The 18,225-nt window shown below is 40.0% G+C and overlaps 3 protein-coding genes across 4 annotated transcripts in view; 1 reads left to right on the plus strand and 2 right to left on the minus strand.

The window, feature by feature from the left end:
* Positions 1–175, minus strand: part of RPE (ribulose-5-phosphate-3-epimerase) — a 14,829-nt gene extending 14,654 nt beyond the window's left edge. Inside the window, exon 1 of one of the 2 annotated variants that reach the window (XM_019523428.1) lies at positions 21–175. In XM_019523428.1, the coding sequence (XP_019378973.1) occupies positions 21–175 (155 nt within the window). The remainder of the gene's footprint in view (positions 1–20) is intronic. The other variant, XM_019523429.1, reaches the window with a different exon arrangement.
* KANSL1L (KAT8 regulatory NSL complex subunit 1 like) overlaps positions 1–5,551 on the plus strand; it is a 116,296-nt gene extending 110,745 nt beyond the window's left edge. The window contains exon 14 of the mRNA XM_019523427.1: positions 5,470–5,551. Coding sequence (XP_019378972.1) covers positions 5,470–5,484 — 15 coding nt within the window. The 3' untranslated portion in view covers positions 5,485–5,551. The remainder of the gene's footprint in view (positions 1–5,469) is intronic.
* The window catches only part of UNC80 (unc-80 homolog, NALCN activator), a 230,274-nt gene continuing 217,300 nt past the window's right edge, over positions 5,252–18,225 (minus strand). Inside the window, exons 59-64 of the mRNA XM_019523430.1 lie at positions 17,274–17,412; positions 15,087–15,143; positions 9,305–9,386; positions 8,706–8,817; positions 6,710–6,918; positions 5,252–5,744 (exon numbers count right to left, since the gene is read on the minus strand). Of these exons, the coding sequence (XP_019378975.1) occupies positions 5,481–5,744; positions 6,710–6,918; positions 8,706–8,817; positions 9,305–9,386; positions 15,087–15,143; positions 17,274–17,412 (863 nt within the window). The 3' untranslated portion in view covers positions 5,252–5,480. The remainder of the gene's footprint in view (positions 5,745–6,709; positions 6,919–8,705; positions 8,818–9,304; positions 9,387–15,086; positions 15,144–17,273; positions 17,413–18,225) is intronic.

An 18,225-nucleotide genomic window follows, 5' to 3' on the forward strand; every position in this document is an offset into this window, starting at 1 on the left:
CGGGCGCCCGCCGGAGTTACCCGTCCATTACATCCAGGTGCAGGTAGTCAGCCCCGCAGTCCAGCATGCGGACGCACTCCGCACCCAGCGCCGCCAGGTCGCTGTTGAGGATGGACGGGCCGACGCGGCACCCTGACGCCATGGCCGCCCCGCGCCTTCCGCACCCACGGCGCATGCGCACCCTCCCTGCGCCGCGGCCTCCGGAGGGCGGGGTTCTGCAGCCGGCGCTGCTGGGACTCCGCGCCCCACAATACACCGGGGCGGGGGCGGGGTCAGCGCGGCGACCTCGTCCTGACCCGGCGGGGGGAGGGGCGGCAGGCGCGGACCGAAAAGCGGGGGGTGCGGCGCTCTCTGCCCGAGCGTGACCGCGGCTGCTGGTCTTGGGTCTGAGGCGTCACCGGCCGGGGAGGCAGCCCCTGTGGCTCTGGCAAGCTAAGCAAGCAGATGGGGGCCAAGCTGCCCCCAGCCGCCATGGCTGCGGGGCGAAACCTGCGCCTTCAGCCCCAGCGGGGCCCCAGCCTCCGGCCGTGTGAGCGCTGCGCATCCAGGGAGGCGCAAGCGCCAACACCAACGCCAGGTTGCCAGCCCTCCCCGACTGGCAGGGGGTCTGCCCGAATCGGCATCTGCCTATTGAAAGCAATCGGTGAGATTTCAATAGGATATTTTAAGAAAAAAAATAATACAATACATTCACAGAATTCATACCGAAGTTCATTTACTGTTAAAACATAACAGCGTCACCCGATCTCGTTTTCCTTTCCCTTGGCAGCCTCGTGACCGGATAGGTAAAGTCCAGCACCGTTAATGACCGTGTCAGGCTGGGGGAAGAAATCTCCCGGTGTAGCTTCAGAGTCAGCAACCCTAGCGAACTGCCTGCTGCCGCGGCCCAAGACAGCTGCTGGGGTCGGCTCCGGGTGGCAGCCCCAGAAGCAGTGAACATCTGTCTCCTCAAATAAAACTCCCACCATGTTAAATATTCATAGATGTATTTTATTATTTGTGCATATTCAAACTTAACATCTTTCATAAACATAATTTAGACATCTCTTTACGTTACCCATGGTCTTTGGTCATTTCATATACATCATCACAATTAGGTACTTTGGGGAAGGACAGTAGATGATTTTTCAACTTTTAGATCTAAAAGGGTCAGACTTTGTAATTCACCAAGTCATTTTGAAAGGTCATCTTACTAAAGGGGACTTTCATTCTCCCGTTGCGCACATCATGAGAATGAATTACACATTCATAATGCAGAGGATTTACGTTAATTTGACATTTTTTACCCAGTTCCATGTATGCAAGTTTGCCTTAAACATACAAAAGCTGATTAATTTCAAAGCAAATCTATTCCCTTCGTTTGGTTTAGCAAGATAGCTTTCCTTTAGTTGCAACATGCAAGACTACAACACTTTTTGATATTTCTTCCCAATTTCCAGATGCCTGCTTGATTGCCCTGAGATCATACTTTAATAACATATCTACTGGTTGGTGGATGTGAAAATTGGTGTAACTGGTTTCTTCACCAATATTTTGTTTCCTGCCCGTTGCCCCAAATTTTTCTTTGGCAATGGAAAGCTGAAACACTTTAAAGCTTAAAGTTTGTTCAAATTGCAAAGGGGATGCCCTACTTTGGGCTGGAACTACTCATTTTATGAAGTAAGATTTCAACTCAATGAGAGTTTCCAGGTTTTAGTGGGTTTTTTAAACTTGGTGGATAAATGACTAAAATTTGTTTCAAGACTACATCATTTCCCCCTCTCCTCCCGATACAGTTTTCCTTCAAAATGTAGGCAATAGTATTATTTAAAGTACATCCTGCAACATTCTTATGCACATTTAAAAACATATAAATCCACTGAGACATTCAGCACAGTTAAGGTCACATTAACAGGATACAAGAACATACAAATGGATTACACTGAAAGGTCCCAGGATAAGGATACTCCCTTTATAAAAGGCTGCTTTGGGGGTGGATGATGTTTGGCGAGGCACACATTACAGATAACAGATTAAATTCTAACAAACTTTGCATCCCAGCGAAGTATGATAATCTCACATAGCATGTTGACAGCCTTTTAGAAAGGGAGACCTGTATAATGTTGTACAAAAGGATTAAACACAAATCCTTGTTTTTTAATTACTCTCTATTTGCAGAACATTTATCAGCCTAGGCACATTTTGTCTTTAATCCTTTGAACAACCACAAGTTAGGACAGGACGCTGAGGCAACAGAACAAAACAAAACACTGACAGACACCTGTATAGCCCAGACATTTGTTGAAGACATGCACTTAAGGCCTCTAACACTAATTAAGCAGCATCATTTTTTTTCACAACAGAAATGTATACCAGTCACTTCATAGAGATACTGAAAAAGCACAGAATCTGCTAAAGTATATATGTATGCACCTTATTAGTACAATATTAAGTGCAAACAAAATGAAAATAAACTACACAAGAACATAGACAGACTGGTTAAGCCTGTCTGGTCAGTAGCTTAATAATCTTCTAATAAAATTATAGCCATCATCTGGGCCACCTGAATAATGTAATGTTTAATTCTTTGTTAACATCATTTATACACTGCATTGTTTTCTTGGACTTCAAAAGAGGCATTTTTTAGTCCTTGCTATGGCTTACTGAGATGGATTCAGCTTGTAAAAGCAGGAAACCTTAATGAAAACATGTATCACAGATATTGAATTTTGCACAGTAAATCAGTTATTTCCCTATGATTAGAACAGAATATCATGGCAAAGCTTCTACCTCACAATAATGTAAATACTTCCTATTATCAGCTTAACAAGTCACTCTTTAAAAATTCATGGTGGGTGGGGCGCTATGTATATTGTATTTCAGTCATTTACCAGTTTACCTGCAAGATTTTCTCCCCAGCAGCTAGCTAACCCAGCTTTACCTCGAATCTGAAAGTGAAGCTGTGTGCTCTCTCATCTGTATGTCATTAATGTTACAAATCCTGCCTTTGACGTTTGATAATGATTGTGATGATGTCCAAGCCAGACAAGCATTCAGTGCACTCTCCTATAGATAGATGGTATGGTCTCTGAGGTCTGAGAGAAGTTGGAAGTAGTTACACATATTTTGGTCAAAAATGAACATAGTCATCATTCAGAATAACCATGAGAAGCAGATCTATGTGGAATAAGAAGCTGCCATTTTTACATAGCCATTTTGTTGACAATAAACCCATTGTAAGGTTGCCTTTTTACTCTGTACAGTTAAGGTCTAATCCTGCAAAGTGACAAGCGCTTCCTGAGAGGTGCCAAGTGCCTTCAGTTTACACTGATGTCAACAGTGGCAGAGGGGACTTAAAACTTGTGATCTGGGCCTTAAGTGACCTCAGAAAAAAAATAACAATTGTTGTCATCAGGTTATCTGCTGTATATGTCTGAATAATATAGAAGGCCAAATTCTGTACTTAGATGCACATACAAGGCCCTCACAGACCTTGCATATATAGAAAATAAGTAATACTGCAGTACAGAGGTTTCACTGGTCTGAAATAGCAGAAGCCAGAAGTCAGTTATAGAGATAATTCAGATGAATGAAACGAAAACCTGGAAAGTAATAAAACAAAAAAGAAAGGGCACCAATCCATTTTAGAAATATTTTACAGTGATTTAAGAAAATACATGGGTTTTTTTGTATCATTCTTTCTCTAACACAAGGGGCTTTTTTCTGTAACTTGAGTCTAAATTATGGCTCTTGAAGAGGTAAAAAGATTCTACTTCTTTTTAGAAATCTTCAGAATGATTTTAAATAACTTTACTGTGCATAATAATGCCACGCTTAGAAGTTCTGATGTCTCATTCTACAAAGATAATTGAAAATGCATTACATGGACACAGATATCCAGGTTGTAGCTGTATTGGTCTAGAGGAAAAAGCAATCAGGACTTATGATAGAGATGCTATCTTTTATTAGACCAACAACATTTTTGCAAATTTTCTGCAATTAAAGACTTTTTTTGCAAAAATCTTGTTGATCTAATAAAAAAATATCGTCTCTACCATGAGTCCTGATTGCTTATATGGAGACATGCACATAACTGGGCATTGCTTATGATATCTTGGTATGTCTCTCAGTTGTTTTGCAATTTTTCTGTAAAGCCAATGGCTAAATCAATGCTTCAGTATAATTCTGTGATCCTGTAGCACAGGCCATAAAGTACCCATGACTTTAGTCAATTCCCAAAGGGAACACTACGTATGTATAAATGTTATGCAGGTATAGCTAACTAAACATACAGAGTCATAAATACTGCATATAGTTATATACATACATAGAGTGCAATCTTTTTAAATACAATCTTTGTGCACATAAAATATATTCTTTCATCAAGTTCATCTCCTGCAATACACTTTCTGATTTCCAGTGTATATATCACAATGTGAAAATATGGATTATAAATATTTACTTAAAATATGTGTTTCCAAGTGCATCCAGAATAGATATTTGCATCATTGAAGTCCACACATTCTGTATTTTTTTACAATAAAGACAAATTGCTTAATACATTGCAATTGCATTTAATATATAGTACTACTTATGCCATCTATAGACTAGTCACCCCCTGCCCATCTGTATTTAGTCTCAACCTTGAGGGATCACCAACAATTTAAATGGACAATTTAAATGGATTTTAAATAAATATAGGGTATATAAATATTCTATATAAATATAGGGTATATAAATACCCTACATAAATAGCCTATATTTGCACACAGCATGTGCATTCTTTCCTACAGAATGTGCTTTATTTCATTTTGAAGAGCGAATATTTGTATAGTCCTAGGGTAATATCTTGCAGAGTGCAATGAAACCAAGGGACAAAAGTAAACACAGCTAAAGCATACAGAGCTAAAATGTATCTTTCTAATCATTGAATGGTATTTGTCATTGCTATGGGGATTAGATAATATGATCACAAGCTTATTTTATTTAAACAATCTTTAGAACTATATTCATTGTCAGCATTTTGACTGTCGACATTTAGTCATGCCAGTCTTTGATTCGTATACTAGAATAACCCTTCCAAAATTACAAAAATAAACTTTGGGGTGCAACATTAAGGTGGCCAACCTGAAAAAGGTTGTTCTTTTCTGTCTGGTACTTTGAAATAATCTGTTTTACTGGTGAAGCTGCTGACTGCAGCAGAATTTCAACACATCAGGGTTCTCTGAATCAGATATGTGCCTTGGGCCCTGAGAAGCTTTGTTTTAGTATTCTCTGGTTTTTGTAGTCTGCTCTGATCCTAAGTGGATTTATCAAAAGAAAAAGGTTGGCTCTTGTTGTCTAAAACACATTTACTTGTCTATATTAAACAGGCCATTATGTATTTCCTCTGTTGGTTGTAAAGTGCTTTTTAAGTAGTAAGAAACAATGTGGAGAAGGTCCATTTTCTCTAACAAGACTCTACATTATCTTTCCTCCCCGTTACTGCAGTGCCCAGTCGTTTAAACATGGGACTCATCCAGGTCAACATCAGTCTCCCCGAGCTCAACATGTGTGTAGGTGAAGTGACTAGAAAGAAGAGGATTCTCCATCCCATTCTCTTCACTGATGTGAAGGACAGTGTCTCCATGCTGCAGCAAGCTGGTAGTCTCTAGACCTGTGAAGTCTTCGGTGTCAGAAAGTTGTGTGGCGCTGTGTGCTGGTCCTGGCCTGGACTCCAAATCCTCCTCTTTGTCTTTTTCCTTCTCTGCAGAAAGTGCCTCAGTCTGGAATCAAAAGAGCTTCTAGTCAGGTTTAAACTTACAGGAAGAGAGAGAGAAGGAGAATAAAAAAATGGTGCAAAACAGCACATGCAAAATATTTTCAGACTTGTTTACTTAAAAAGACTAAATTGCAAGTACCTTTTAGTTTCAACATCCAGATATTTAAATATCATAAACCTAAACTTTAGGGAGTTTTTTTCCCCTGCGTCATCTGTCAGATTTGTAGTGAAAATTACAAAGGTCATCTTGGTTACCAGGCAGATAGGACTTAAAGTTCTTTCTTGTTTCCCATTTAATTTTTAAATTACATATTAAAAGTTGGATTTTTCCATTCTTTTTGTCGATTCCCAAGAACATGTACCCCGATGGACCAGATATAGAGATATCATTAAAAAAAAAAGATTTTTATGCCACTAGGCCTCTTCTAACCTCTGGATTACCAGCTGTAATCTTTGCACCATAATATACTCCCATCAACAATTTTTAACAGCTAATTTATTTCAGCAATGACTGCAGGGTAAACAGGTTGTTGCAAAGCTTGATACTTTTGTTATTACAGTAACATTTTTATAAAAATCTTTCAATGATGCACATGTTTACCCTAACCCCAGCCCCAGCTCCAAAGAGCAGTAAGGCATTGGTAGAAGGATGTGCGTACATAGCTGAAGAAACAGGAGGAAGATATAGGATTAATCCAGCCAAGGAAATGCATTAGTGAAATTCTAATGGAAGTTGAAAGAATTAAGACAAATGTCTGGAAGTTGGTCATTTAAACAACCCGTAGTGCAGCTGGTGACCTCAGTCGAAAGAAAACAAAATAAATTTGTATCTTTGCTCCCCGGCTATGTCCCTTTATGTCCACCAGTGACATTTTGCATTAGACATTTTTACTATTTTTTTATTTACTTCTTTAAAGGACAAGAACATGACCTAGAGACCAAAGTGGGTAAAACCATCCCACAATTTACCTGGCTGGTGGTCTGGTGGAGATCAGCCACAACAATGGCAGGAGAAGAGGTCAGGACAGGTTGATTCACAGCTTCCTGCTTGCTGACTTGGGCAGGGCTGCTTCTGCTGCCAGCCAGCTGCTGGGCTACCACTGGTGTGGCATCTGCTGTTGAGGGTGCTGTTACATCTGTCTGAGCTTCAGTGAAAGTCACTGATCGCTTTTGATCCACTGTAGTGCCAGGTGTAGGAGAACAAACACAAAAACACTCCAACTTAGGAAAAATAAGACTATAACTAACACTTTTTATGTATATATTGTGTCTTTATTTCCAAAGCAATTAAATTGACTTTAGCTTCAGAACTCCTTTATGGGTGAGGTATTATCATCCTCATTCAGACAAGGCAATTGAGAACATATGCTTAAGTGACACACCCTAAGTTTTATAGGGAATCTGTAGCATATCTGGGAATAAAAATCAGGACTTGTTGACACACTTTTTTATACCTTCGCTAGAAAACAGGCTAGTGAAAACAGAGAGCATGCAGCATGTAGTCACCAACACTGAAATTTACCCAGTGGAGTTAATACCCCAGCTCTTGCTTTTAATAATGTTTGGGCACATCTGCATGTTCATTAATGCACTTTAGGTGATGCACGTTAAATCCAGTACCTCCATTGGGAGGTACAGTAAAATTCCTGTTTTCCAGCATTCTACTGGTCAGCACCACACCACCATCCATTACCCCACACCACCGCCATGTGCAGCTCCCCCCCCACACCACCACTGCGGCTGCTATCCACCACCCCGCACCACCACCACCGCATGCAAGCCCTGACCTCCAGCTCTGGTATTTTTAGATAACCAGCATTTTTACATTACCGGCACCCAGCATTCCCCACTCATGCCAGATAACAGAGATCTTACTGTACTAGAAACAGGTGCATTAGCCTAGTTTAATGCACATTAGCTAAAGAGCACTTTTTTGTGATGCTTTAATGCACATTAAAATAGGCTAACAGTGCCCTTTGATAACAATACAGGGTTTATACATCTCCAAAAACATTGTCAAGCTAATGTTAGGCTGGTTTGCTGAGAACGTGATTTCCACATGGACTTCGAAAACCTCTTGCAGGCTGCATGAGGTGCAGACTACAGCCGCTTGCCTTACTTAGTGGCTTTAGCAGCAGAAAGCACGTAGTGCTAGTGTTCTAAAGACTGAACTGGTTCCTCTGTTTTTTCCCCACATGCAGTTTTTAAAGGCCTATCCAATTTAGGTCTGAGGTATGTAATAAATTTCCTCTTTTACAAGTGTTTTACCAAGATATGTCAGTCACACAGACTAGCAGTCTCCAGACATGCAATTCTGGGTGCCACTGTGCATGTCTACATATGCATTAATGCACAGTAGTTCCTGCGCATTCAGTTCAGCACCTGTAATAACAGGTACTAGCTAAATGCGCAGTAACTGGCGCTACTACGCAGTAGCACCAGCACATGCATGTCAGGTGATATTACTGTACAGTAGACTAATTCCATTGTGCAGTACCATGGGTTTTTCCCACAGTGCTAATGTGCAATAGAATTAATTCCAAGCATCTCGTGTAGACACACACTAACGGGGAATTCATAATAGAGAAGATTTAAATTTTAAATCTTCTACCTTTGGGTGAAAACATAATTCAGTGTGTATGTCCAGCCATGTCTTGCCTTTGGAGAAACTACCAATTTTGTGGAAGTAATTTTTCTGAGGTGGGTATATGTCCTCCAAGAACTGTACTGAAGCCACAAAATACACTTCACATAGACTAATGAAGAACAAGTAGCAGTAACTTTGAAAACCTGGAGTGGACATGGTATAGTGAAAGGCTTACATTTTATTATTAATCCCCCAAGCCATCCAATGCTTGTTATGAAAACTCTACAGGAGAAATGCTTAGGTTCATTGCAAACCTAGTTAACACATCCTTAAAGGAAAAAGCAAAACAAAAAAAACCCAAAGCAGTAGTTGCCTCACCACTTGGTTTTGTTTTTGGCTGTATGCTTCGACGAGTTGTTGAAAGTCGAGCCCCATGACGGTTACGAGGTTCAGTTTGGGTCTTCTGACGTGACAGAAGAGGCCTTCGAAGCTAAAGAATAGCATGAAGAATAATATTACACCAAACAGATACTTGTGTATAATTGAAGCATTCTTCTCTAGGAGATTAAGTCTTGCCATTTATGTAACACTAGTATGTCAACTCATTTATCTTTTAGTGGATATACAATTTTGCTTTCTTTAATGTGGACATCACTTTACCAGTACTATAAAAGTTATGGATGAAACATCATACTTCATGCCAATTCAGTTCTAATGCAGTGCCTTTGTTACAAATAAAATAGTTATGGAAGGAAGGAATGAGAATAGTAATAGAAGGAAGAAACATACATTTGGAGATTGAAACAAAACATACCTTCTTTCTTGGTGGCTTGGTAGAACTGAATGGGTCAGGCTTGCCCAACCACTTCTTGTTAAGTCAGATAACGTTAATGGTGTAATATGCACTGGGTAGAGGGAACAATAAATGGGCTGCTGGACACTGGCATGACCATGTTCGCGCCCTCCTCTGGTCTTACCTGCCTCAGGCCTCTCTTTCTCCCCAGAGGTTGCTGAAGAAGAAGATTCTGTTGTCCTGGTTCACTTTGAACACTTGCTACCCTGGAAAGTGTCAAGAGGGTTAGTCCAGCCACAGACACAGTGAATAATTAGTACATTCCCTGGCACTTGTGACTAGAAACACTAATGGCACAACCACTTCAAAGACAGCATATCTTTGAAGGATGGGGGAACATATCAGTTAGGTTGCTGATCCCAGGGTTTGCACAGGAATGGGAGAAGGAATCATGGCATTCAGGACTAGGCCAGGTAGCACAAAACTGTAAAAACTGAAACTTTCAGTTTTCAGTCATTGATTGATGCATCCCATTGTTGAACATCCACTTCCCTGCTTCCTTTGCCACATTGGTACCCACAAACAAAGGCAAGGATGCCATTTTATCTCTTGGGGTGGGGGGGGTTGTGAGGATCATTATAAAGGCCATTTGCCTCCCATTTGAACTCCACTCATTTTGTCTTTTGCCTTTAATTGCAATTTAAATAAACAAAATGAAATATGAACACAACTGACAAAGATTTAATGCACATAATGGGTGCATGATATATGTAAGCAAGGTTTCACATTCAGCACTTGCAGCCTGAAACCTCTTTGTGGCTCACGAGCAAAATAAAAACAGTTAAACATTATGTGAAAAATCTTAAAGCATTCGTTTTAATAGGTTGTCAACAAACTGAATCTCTATGTTAAAAAATCAAGCAGTCTGAACAATCAAGGGGACTCTCCTTATATCGTTAAGCAGCCTATACCACTTTTTCCTCAATCAACTTAATATTGGTGTAGCAGATTCCCCCCACCCTCCCTCCTCTTTTCACAATCCTGAAGTCCTCCCAGTTTTGTCACAATTAAAGCAGGCAACAGTCACAAAATGGCTTGATTGAAAAAACCGAATCTGAGACACAGAGTTACAATGATAAGTAACATTTAGATGAACTTCTTTTAAATGGGACAGCTGCTTATTTGGGACAAAATTAAATCCACTGAGGTATGCATCCCAATTAAGCAGCTTCTAGCTGTATTTAATATGCATTGCTGAATATTCAGTAGTACAGTACATTCTGGTTTTGGCATGCTTTTATCTATGGGGGGAAGGGGGAATATTCCCGTTCTTTTGAATTTTCCTGGACTTTGCCACCTCCTCTGCAGAAGGTAAGAGCCTCTAAGAGAAGTGAAGCTTGTTCTACAGCCTTATGAATACTGGAAGAGAAAAAGATGGAGCTAATACTTTGGCAGGTTTACTATAACTACACTACTGGAAAAGTGGTCTTGCTGAGCACAAAGAGAGAACACCCTCCTCTAGGCATATTCTCAATATTTGCATGTGATTTCCATATGGTTTACATATAAAACATTCAGAATATCAAGACAAGACTATCCCTCTATGAATGGTGCAGTCCTCGAAGCTACTTCCAGTTGGCAGCATTGCATTCTTGACCCAGACAATGGCCTTACAGCACGTGCAACTGCTTGGAATCCAGTAAACTCCAGAAGTGACACTTTCTGAAGTTTCCCAAGGCCGAGAGGATGCATTTACATTTTTTCCCTTGGGTTTGACATGCCTATTGCTTGAAATTGTAGGGAAATTGTTAACTTTCTGTTTCTAGATTACTGCAAACCTTGCTCCAGGAAATTTTAAGAGACTTAAGATATATATCCATATGTGAATAATTTTAAGTAGAAAATAAAATCAAACCTATTTTTTAAAGGTTGCAAAATATATTTTAAAATGGTGCTGCAAGAGAATTGGCTATTCAACTAAGCGGCTAACTACCATAAAGTTATGGTAAGATGGTTCTTGCAGTTTCTGTGGAAGAATGATGTCTGTTAGTTCTGTCAATGGAGAGGCTGATCTCTGTAGGAAAGACTAAAGTTACATTCAGTTTAAATAACCTATTATTTACAGTGGTGGAATTTATACAAATGAGCATCATGCAAACACTTTGAGAACCTCATTAATCAAGGATGGCACATGATTCCTGTAGACATGACACAGACATGAGGGGAAAAAATGATTCCCATGGACGGATCTGTGCATTAAAGACAAACTATGAAGAGACAAGTGACAGGCTGGACTCAGTTGCTTTTCCTGTCTTGCATTCAGGGCTTAAGCCTGCCTTACAACACAAGTGAGACAAGGTTAGCATTCTAATGGATATGTGTCTCCATCAAAGACGCATTGCACAAGCTGGTATAATTCAAGTTGAGCATAGACTGGGGAGGTCCGTTGCTGACAACAGTGGAGATGAACAGAGATGCCTGCACCACCCTAATGTGACTGTCCTTTATCCCTTTCTCCTTTTACACTGATTCACCCAAATTTAGTAAGGAAGAAAGAGAAACAACTGCCAATTTAAGATGAATAACTGAATTTCCTGACATAGCTTCGATTCCATCATGGTTTGTTTTCTTCCCTGCAAGAGCACCAACCACCTTGTTTCTGTGAAAATGAGTACCCTAGGGACTGTTGATGCATGCACACTCTCCTTCCTTTTCTGCCTTTCAATGTCTGCTAAACATAGCCAAGAGCATACTATTTTGCTGCTCTTGCCTTATATTCAGGAGGTCAGTTCACAGGAATTAAGTCGAGCAGTTCTAAATCCAATTCCATTTTCAGACAATTTATTCCTCCTCTTTTGTGAAAATGGGATCAGCTATAAGATTTTTGTTACACCGCATAAACCAGATTTATCTGGGGAGAACACAACTGGAAACTTCCCCATCCTTCATGACTGGTGCTCAGTCACTCACTGCATGCCCACGACGGGCGATGCGTCTTTCTAATCACGTTACCTCCTTCACAAGGTTAGGACAGAGACAGACAGACTAACAAGAATTCACGGATGCTTGTTGTCAACACTGCAACAAATGTTGGTCCAGTCTAACACTCAAATCATAGTGAAATAACTTCATCAAATTGGCATTTATAGTAAGATAAAAAAGAAATAATGAAGCAAATAAATATGTGACAGAGGAAAACAAAAACCAGAAAGAGCAAGTAAATATTTTTAAAACAATATTAAATGTATTATAGTCACTGCCAAAAATCCTGGTAATATCTTGGTAGAAAGCATGTGCTGTACTTCTCAAGAGATTGGGAATGGCCCATGTTCCCAGTATGTCAATTGATTGTTCTGGGACAAAGGTAACTCACATTTGCTGTAAAGGACCAGCAGAGAATGGGTTAATATGTAGATTAAATCCAGCTCCCAATTTCCCAGAAGCATTTCAGCTGTCAGACTCAGTTTAACATAAAGATATTCCTATACACTTGCTATATTCATTTGTCTAATTTTCCTTATTAATCATGATGAAAAGTTTCTTTGTGCACCAGCTTCCAATCACAGAAGTTTTCATTCTTTTCCTTTGTATTTTGGGGAAATCTCCCCCCTTTTCTCCAGTTATAATCTCAACAAATCATGTTATGAAGAAATCTTTATCGCCTACCCCCCTTCTTTCTGCATAATGTGCATATGAATGCTGTTCTCCTTCTGTCTTCATTTCTTTTATATGTGTAACTCTAATTGGTACATAGGCTTTACTGTTGTTTTTGTTATTGCTCTTCTCAGTTATTTGAAATTCCTGCCTTCAACCATGTTTTGTTATTTAATCTGTTATTCCATTAACTTAGGGTAAATACTACTGAACTTTGAATTTATTAGGCAATTCTAAACCGTTTTTATCCACGTATTCGAGAGCTAAAATCAAAGTTATCTAAAGAAAAATCTCAGCCTGATTTATTTAAAGCTAATGTTCCTGAATATAAGAGTGTATTTACCCTCTGCTATATCAATGATCTCCACAGTACAATAAGCAGTTATGCTGTCTGGCTGTTTTATTGCTTCTCTCCTTTAAAAGAAGAATCCAATTTACACATTTAAGTACATACCATACAGCTAAAACATTGCCTTTTCATCTCCTACAGAACTAAAATTGTAGCCTTTTTCACAGAGATTAGATTAGTTTGCTCCACTACATTCATTCTCTTTTAAGCTTTTGTGGCATAAAAGTGTTTCCTGCAGATGTCTGTGCCTTTCCCTGAGAAAATAAAACACCACCAGAAATATTCTTTCTGTATAAACCTACTTCCCCACACATGCCAAATGATTTTCTACTTTAGGAAAAACTCTGTAACAATGCAGTACAGGAGACAATGTCTTGTTTTTGGCAAAGGTTGACATGCTAGGATCCAATAGCAACCCACTGCATATATGTCTAAATTTCAGAGACCAGAATTAATTACTGAGTTTGACCTTGTCAACTGACTCATCTATCATAAAATACCTGGCCTTGTCATGAAGAGTTGTCATGCAGAATGACTCCCATGTAATAGCGTGAAGACATTTCACAATCAACATTGGGATGGGACTTATTCATCAGGCCATACTGTCTTTATCTCAAACATAGCTCTCCCCAAACATAGACTAGTTAATTCTCACAAAGTGAATGCACTTCATTTCTTTTGTAGAATGGTTTCTGTTTTTTCTCAGCGTGTGAACTGTTGCTCAGTTGATTCTATCAGACAGGTGCCTTACTGATATTTTTGGAACAAAATACATTTTGCTATAGGATAACATTCCTGGCTCTACCAAAGGAAAGCATCTTTTCTTGACAGCCCTTCCACATTACCACCAATCAGAGACTGATCTGTCAAGGCAAAGCACACGCAAACACAAATGACACTATGAATTATGGGGATGATCTAAATGGCACAGCCAACAACAGACTTAATTTCCCATTTTTCAGCATCAAAAAAATGGTGAAATCTCAAAAAATACTATTTCACACAAGTGCCTCTCAACGTGTCCTCATCTTTAGTCTAGCAGGGTAAAATAACAAAGCAATGCAGTGTACTCTACATACCAGATTTCAGGGATTCTGTCCTCCCAGAACAAAACAAAGGTACTCTTGGGATGAACAAAATCTTTCCCACCTAATGAGGATCACTTGAGAGGTGTGGCCACAGTAGCACAACAGTAAAAATGGTGTAGCAGGCTGAACTGATGGTTAAAGGTGCAGCCCTCCCTTTGAAATTGTACAACCAACATATTTTAAAGACATGGCAATAATATTATTTGTACAAAGAACAAACTCCCCTGTTCACAAGAAGCAGGAGCTCACAAGTTTGTATTCTGTCACTGCCAGCATAATTTTGACTATCCAAAGTGTCTGTCTGAATGTTTTCTAAGGCTAGCATGTGAACAATAGTAATGCATAGTAATAAGTGGGGATTACTATAAGGACATTTATAAGGAATTGCACTCAATAAGTAATGTCAAGATTAGTATTATTAAAGAACGATAAAAGAAAATGCCTATGATCTGTACATTATTATTATAATAGCATTTCATGATGTCAGTATTGAGAGTATAGAATGACAAATCTTTTTACAAGAATGTCTCTACATCGATGCTTGTAAAAGATTACATTTCATATCTTGTGCATACTATTTCTCATATTTTCAGAACCATAGCTAACAAGGGGAAAATCCAAAACAGACAAATATTTTAGTCCAGCGAGCCTTTTTTTAACTCCTCAACATTGTTAACAATTAGAAGTTGTTGGCAATCAAAGCTGAAAACTGAAGATGGGTTGCTACACCTTTGACTTGCAGGCCTGAATATCAATGAACAACAAGAGACAGAAATGGAAAGAGAGACAAAAGGTGAGTAAGAGAGACAGAGGAGATAGGGAACCGATTATTTCCCAGCACAGACACTGACAGACAGGTAGTGTTGACACTGTACCTAGAGAGGCTGCCCTCAGCGGCCAGGCCCTGGGAGTCATCGAGGACATTAGGTTCACTGCAGGAGGGGCAGGGAGATGAAGAATTTAGGGAAAGAAAATGCAAAAAGCATGCAATTGTCTCTGTTTTTAAGGAAAAAAAATATCAACGGAATAAGAAAAAGAAAAAAAAAGACGGTAAAATCATTTGGTCTTGTACTGTTTCATCAGAACTTATGGCTCAAGGCACAGAAAAAAGAACACCTGCTAAATTAAATTCTGGATAAAAGACTCAATCTCTAGATGGAGGTTATGATCCAAGGACACCTCCAAATTTATACAGTACATTGCATGAGCTAGGAAGCTTGTTAATATAATAGCACTTCTTGGGAACATAAGAGTGGGAAACAGTTTTCAAAGCCATTTTTCTGACTGCATTATATTATGTCCTATTTACTTTCCACTTCATTTCATAACCTTTTCCCCTATCCCTCACACATCAGTTCTCTTACTGAGATTTGTGCCTGTAATGCTAATCTACTTTCCATGACTTGTCAAACTACACCCAAGGTCTGGTTCCATTAAAAGACTAAACCTCCTGAAAGCTTTGTCTTACACTGCAATGAATCTGTAAGTAACAGCTGAAACATATACTGGCAAATCTATACCCAATAATATTAATATTGCTTCAACTGTTGCATTGACTCCCTCTCCATTTCAACATGTTGCCTCTGATGAAGCATCCAAAAGGACGAAAGTGGTTTGCTACCTTACCAGCAAGAAACAATAACATTACTACTAAACATTAATTAGTTTACATTTTTAATACCAACAAAAAGCCAAGAGACTATTTCTTGTCCATGATGAATAAAAAGGCTATGTGACTGTGAAATATGATATCTACTAAGCCTATTCTACACATATAAAAGGAGATTTTCCCAGTAGATTACATGCTTTGAAAGGCCAAGAGTCCAAAACTATGTTGTAACTACACATTTTTTCTTAACATCACCAACCAACAAGCACTATGGCTCATGGTTCCTTGAAGGGAATATTTCTAACAAGAAAATGTAGACTTTTAGAAGATTATGCAGCATACAGCATATTGGAAATTTTGCAGCACATCTGGGTTTTTAAAGGAAGGAAGGAAGGGTCAGCCACATGAAATAGGTTTAAAAGTCAAATGAATCCTCAGAAGCCTCTTTTATGCAAACTCTTGAATACAATCTACACGCTTGGATTTCTGCAAGTTGTTTCCCATATTTGTGTTGGTATAAGCCATATCTGTTCCTTTTAAGCTGTGACATGCATCACAGTTGTTTCTAACTGAACTACAGTTGAGACTGGGCTAGGCCCGGTGCCGCTTTATTTTCCTAAGCCAGTCAAGAAAGGATGCAGAAATCACGTTTCAAGGTTTGCAGAGAATGACAAATTTGTCTCTGTGTTCTCCCTTTGTCAAAGTTCTTTAGAAATCTGTGCCACATAAAAATAAAAAATAAATATTGGTTATGCACAAATAATAGAATTGAATTGGAAAAAACTGTCCCTGTGGGTCTAAGACTCACATCTGACTAACAACCTTCTCCTCCTCTTCTAGTAATAGGAGGCATCTGAGATTATCTCCAGTGGACAAACAAGTTTTCCGGTTTTGAATAATGTCACAAATCCTATTTCATATTTGACATTTGCTTTCTGAGATGAGCTAATGTCCAGAGGAAAACGAGTCTGTTCTGAGATGGACACAGATTGCCTTAGATTTTCCCAGTACCTTGGGATTCCTCTCTACTCATTTCAAGTGCTGTATTTAGGACCCACAAAATGAAACCTCTAAGAGTCTCAGGCACCCTAAAACCCTGCCAATGTTTTTGATATCAATTACAGTAACAGGCATGGCATTAGCAGAGAAACAATAGTGGTGCTGTAAGATTCTAAGATTGCTAGAAGGAAATGTTTCTAACAATGAAATGTGGCTCTTATGAAGATTATGCAATATAGACTGTACTGGAAGATCTTTATATCAAACCCTGCAGCCTTTACCCAGTCAAGTGCTCTCACTGATGTCAATGGAACTACTTGCAATGCACAAGTAAATACTACAGGATCAGCTTCTTAAGTTGGCACTGACTTTACCATCCCTTATTACTGAGTCACACACGAGGTACCCTCTGTTCTTGGGATTATATTGGGAAAGATGAAAAAGCACATGTTACCTTTGGCTGGGTAACAGGCCCACCTCAGCCTGAGGTGCAGACATGCTGGAGATATGGCTGGAGAATCGCCTCCTCCCAATGGCACTCATAAGGTATGCGTCCTGTTCACTTACCACACTGGGCATGCTCACTGAGTCATCTAGAAATGACATGGGAGAGAGTGAGAAAAAGTCATCCCAAATCCTCGTGACATGTTTACAGTTTCCACGCATTCACGACTCAGAGGTCTTCAAATTCCACTCCTGCCAACGTACGCACGTGTACTTTCATTTGTGCCTGAGTAGCAGCAGTGTGGTCATCAAATGTTTGCAGGGTGTGGGGCTTCCCTAGGAAGCCCTCCCTAGTAGGAAATGGCTCGTAAGAGAGGAAGTCTAGGATCTTTAGTTACTATTGCAATGGAATTGCTTTTGCTGTATTTACCTAAATCCAGAATGAGGTTTTTGCCCCATTTAACGTGGGGGGAAAAAGCTCTTTGTCTTGGATTCGAATACAAAGCGGCAGGAGGGCAGGTGGCTGCTGCGGCTCTCGCTGCAGTCCTGACCTGCTGCTTGCCTTCCCCAACCTTGCATCTTCCCCAGCTAACCTTCTGGATCTAGCCCCACTCCAGCCTGGGGCACAGAGCATGTTGTTGTTCAGCCCAAGCCCAGCCTAGTAACAGCTATTGTGGCAGTGGCAGCTCTGGCCAGGCCAGAAGCCTGGGTTGGAGCTGCCACTGCTGCTGCTGCTACTGGGCCAGGCTGGGGCAAGTGCGCTGGGCTGGAGCAACATACTCAGTGCCTCAGGCTTAAGCTATGTTGGAGCTGGAAGGTAAATGGCATGTGTGGGGAGCAGGCAGAGACTGCCGGGATGCGAGGAAGGCAAAGTTGAAGGAGAAGAGGCAGAAGAGGGTCAGGCAGTGACGGTGGTGAAGATACCAGGGTAGGGGGCTAGGTGTAGGGATTGGGGGGGGGGG

The sequence above is a fragment of the Gavialis gangeticus genome, unplaced genomic scaffold, assembly GCF_001723915.1.
Source record: "Gavialis gangeticus isolate Ggan-Ray unplaced genomic scaffold, GavGan_comp1, whole genome shotgun sequence".
In the NCBI taxonomy this organism is placed as follows: Eukaryota; Metazoa; Chordata; order Crocodylia; family Gavialidae; genus Gavialis; species Gavialis gangeticus.